Source organism: Petromyzon marinus, chromosome 52, assembly GCF_048934315.1.
Source record: "Petromyzon marinus isolate PM22_M1 ecotype Great Lakes invasive population chromosome 52, UKy_Petmar_22M1.pri1.0, whole genome shotgun sequence".
Lineage (NCBI taxonomy): Eukaryota > Metazoa > Chordata > Hyperoartia > Petromyzontiformes > Petromyzontidae > Petromyzon > Petromyzon marinus.
Genome location: NC_133718.1, coordinates 11,398,293 through 11,401,485, shown reverse-complemented (window position 1 = coordinate 11,401,485; position 3,193 = coordinate 11,398,293). Strand labels below are relative to the sequence as shown.

Below are 3,193 nucleotides of genomic sequence, written 5' to 3'. Positions count from 1 at the left end.
TTATAGACTGATCATTTATTTGTCAGTGGGCAAACGTACAAAATCAGCAGGAGATCAAATACTTTTTTCCCTCGCTGTAGCTCCGTGGGCCTCACCTGGTAAAACAAAATAAATAATAAATTATTACCGCTTGTTTACCTAGGAGAGCCTCACCGAGTATCAACATTTTATCTTTAAAGAGAATCCGAATCTTTAATTTAGACTGCAGGAGGCTGCGATCCGGTGATCCACGAATCCCTTGTTCACATGCGTACAGCGTGGGCTGGTCAGTTCCAAGAGGGTCCTCTCCCAAGTTTGCACGTGATCCCAACTGAGTGATGTGCCGGGAGTTGTTATTAGTCAGCATTGCGGATGTTCTTTGGGCAACAGCAGTCAGGCTGTCTGCGTGTCTGTTGTGGGTTTAGCTCTGAGGGGAAATCGGAGGAGCTGGAAGAAACCCAGGGGGAGACAGACAAACATCCAAACTCTACTCACTCACACTCTATAGAGTGTTACTCACTCACACTCTACAGAGTGTTACACTCGCTCTATAGAGTGTTACTCACTCCACTCACACTCTACAGAGTGTTACTCACTCACACTCACCCTCACACACACTCTACAGAGTGTTACTCACTCACTCCACACACTCACACGCTGCAGAACGGAGAGCGAACATACAAACTCCACTCACATCAAGGATGGTCGAGACTAAGAACGGCGCGGCAGCCAAAGGATGGAACTCGCTCGAGATGTCGTGCACAGGCCAGAATGGAGCAACGGAATCAGCTCGCGTGCAGGAGCGAGGATGAAATGCATCCTCGGGGGTGGGGGCGTGAAGGGGTGGCGACGACTTACGAAAGCTTTCATCCAGCAGTGGATTGACCGTGGCTAATGAACAATTAGTCTCGCCCGAACGCACTCCACAGTGCTGCACTCCCTCGTCGCCCTCGCCGTGACCCTCCATTGAACCCCGCCGAGGCAGTGACGAGGTCTGGGCGCCAGGGGGCGAAAGAGGCTCGTGACTCGAGTCCCCGTGGGCGGGAGGGGGTCGGGGCTGCGAGGGGTCCCGGGGCTGCGAGGGGTCCCGGGGCTGCGAGGGGTCCCGGGGCTGCGAGGGGTCCCGGGGCTGCGAGGGGTCCCGGGGCTGCGAGGGGTCCCGGGGCTGCGAGGGGTCCCGGGGCTGCGAGGGGTCCCGGGGCTGCGAGGGGTCCCGGGGCTGCGAGGGGTCCCGGGGCTGCGAGGGGTCCCGGGGCTGCGAGGGGTCCCGGGGCTGCGAGGGGTCCCGGGGCTGCGAGGGGTCCCGGGGCTGCGAGGGGTCCCGGGGCTGCGAGGGGTCCCGGGGCTGCGAGGGGTCCCGGGGCTGCGAGGGGTCCCGGGGCTGCGAGGGGTCCCGGGGCTGCGAGGGGTCCCGGGGCTGCGAGGGGTCCCGGGGCTGCGAGGGGTCCCGGGGCTGCGAGGGGTCCCGGGGCTGCGAGGGGTCCCGGGGCTGCGAGGGGTCCCGGGGCTGCGAGGGGTCCCGGGGCTGCGAGGGGTCCCGGGGCTGCGAGGGGTCCCGGGGCTGCGAGGGGTCCCGGGGCTGCGAGGGGTCCCGGGGCTGCGAGGGGTCCCGGGGCTGCGAGGGGTCCCGGGGCTGCGAGGGGTCCCGGGGCTGCGAGGGGTCCCGGGGCTGCGAGGGGTCCCGGGGCTGCGAGGGGTCCCGGGGCTGCGAGGGGTCCCGGGGCTGCGAGGGGTCCCGGGGCTGCGAGGGGTCCCGGGGCTGCTAGGGGTCCCGGGGCTGCGAGGGGTCCCGGGGCTGCGAGGGGTCCCGGGGCTGCGAGGGGTCCCGGGGCTGCGAGGGGTCCCGGGGCTGCGAGGGGTCCCGGGGCTGCGAGGGGTCCCGGGGCTGCGAGGGGTCCCGGGGCTGCGAGGGGTCCCGGGGCTGCGAGGGGTCCCAGGGCTACGACAAGGGTCTTATGGGACCCAGCAGCTCTTTGTGTTCACACACACACATTCCCGTCTCCATCATCATCACCATCATCATCTCCACTGGTCTATTAACGCTTAATTCCCCGTCTGCTCAACTACTTCACCTCGTTATCCATTCCCCCTCCGCGCCCATTTTCTCACACTTCCCCTCTCGCTCGTCACTATTCCTCTCATCACCCTTCATCACATCACCTCTTCCCTCATCACGTCTTCGTCATCACCCTCCTCATCACCCTTCCACTCATCACCTCTTCCCTCATCACTTCTCCCAACGTCAACGTCTCCCCTCATCACCTTCCCCTCATCACCCCTCACCACCTCGTCCTTCATCACATCACCTCTGCCCTCATCACCCTTCCCCTCATCACCCTTCCCTCTCCCCTCATCACCTTCCCCTCATCACCCTCCTCATCACCCTTCCACTCTTCACTCTTCCGCTCATCCCCTCATCACCTCGCTATTCCCCTCATCACCTCTTCCCTCATCACTTATTCCAACATGAACGTCTCCCCTCATCACCTCTCCCCTCGTCACTATTCCCCTCATCACCTCGTCATTCATTACATCGCCTCTCCGATCATCTCCCCCTCATCAACCTTCCCCTCATCACGTCTCCCTCATCACCTCTCCCTCATCACCTCTCTCCTCATCACTATTCCCCTCATCACTATTCCCCTCATCACCTCGTCTTTCATCACATCGGCTCTCCCTCATCACCTCTCCCTCATTACCTCTCTCCTCATCACTATTCCCCTCATCACCTCGTCTTTCATCACATCGCCTCTCCCCTCATCACCTCTACCATCATCACCTCATCTCGTTACTCATTCTCTGCCTCACTCCCTCCCCTCATCGCCCCCTCCTCTCGACTGCTCCCCCCCCTGCTAACCACCGCGGCCAACTCCCTCCACTCTGCCCGCACTCCCCGCTGCGCGCTCATTAAGGCTGAGGGGGATGAGTGATGGGGCGCGGGGCGAGAGAGAGGCCAGAGATAATCACCATCGCCACTCCCCGTAAAAACCATCACCGCTCCCCATTAACATCATCACCACTCCCCATCAACACCATCACCACGAACATCACTAACACCATCAACATCATCATCACCCCCCCCCGCTACAATACCGACATCACGACCACTGTCACCACCCGCCATCAACACCATAACCACTCCCCATCAACACCATCAGCACTCTCGATCAACATCACCACTCCCCATCAACACCATCACCACTCGCCATCAACA

General features: G+C 61.6%; 1 protein-coding gene across 1 annotated transcript; it reads right to left on the bottom strand.

Annotated features, from left to right (window-relative positions):
• Positions 1–2,690, bottom strand: LOC142931295 (uncharacterized). The gene is made up of 3 exons (XM_076075035.1): positions 2,679–2,690; positions 838–1,720; positions 1–95 (listed from the first exon to the last, which is right to left on the bottom strand). The coding sequence occupies exons 1-3, from the start codon at positions 2,688–2,690 to the stop codon at positions 55–57; spliced, it is 936 nt and encodes a 311-aa protein (XP_075931150.1). The 3' UTR covers positions 1–54.
• Between the last annotated feature and the right edge of the window lie 503 nt (positions 2,691–3,193).

Excerpts from the sequence above, each read along its gene's own strand:
- LOC142931295 (XM_076075035.1), bottom strand. Across the intron at positions 96-837 it reads ACTGCTGGATGAAAGCTTTC|GTGAGGCCCACGGAGCTACA; the intron begins GTAAGTCGTCGC and ends TTGTTTTACCAG.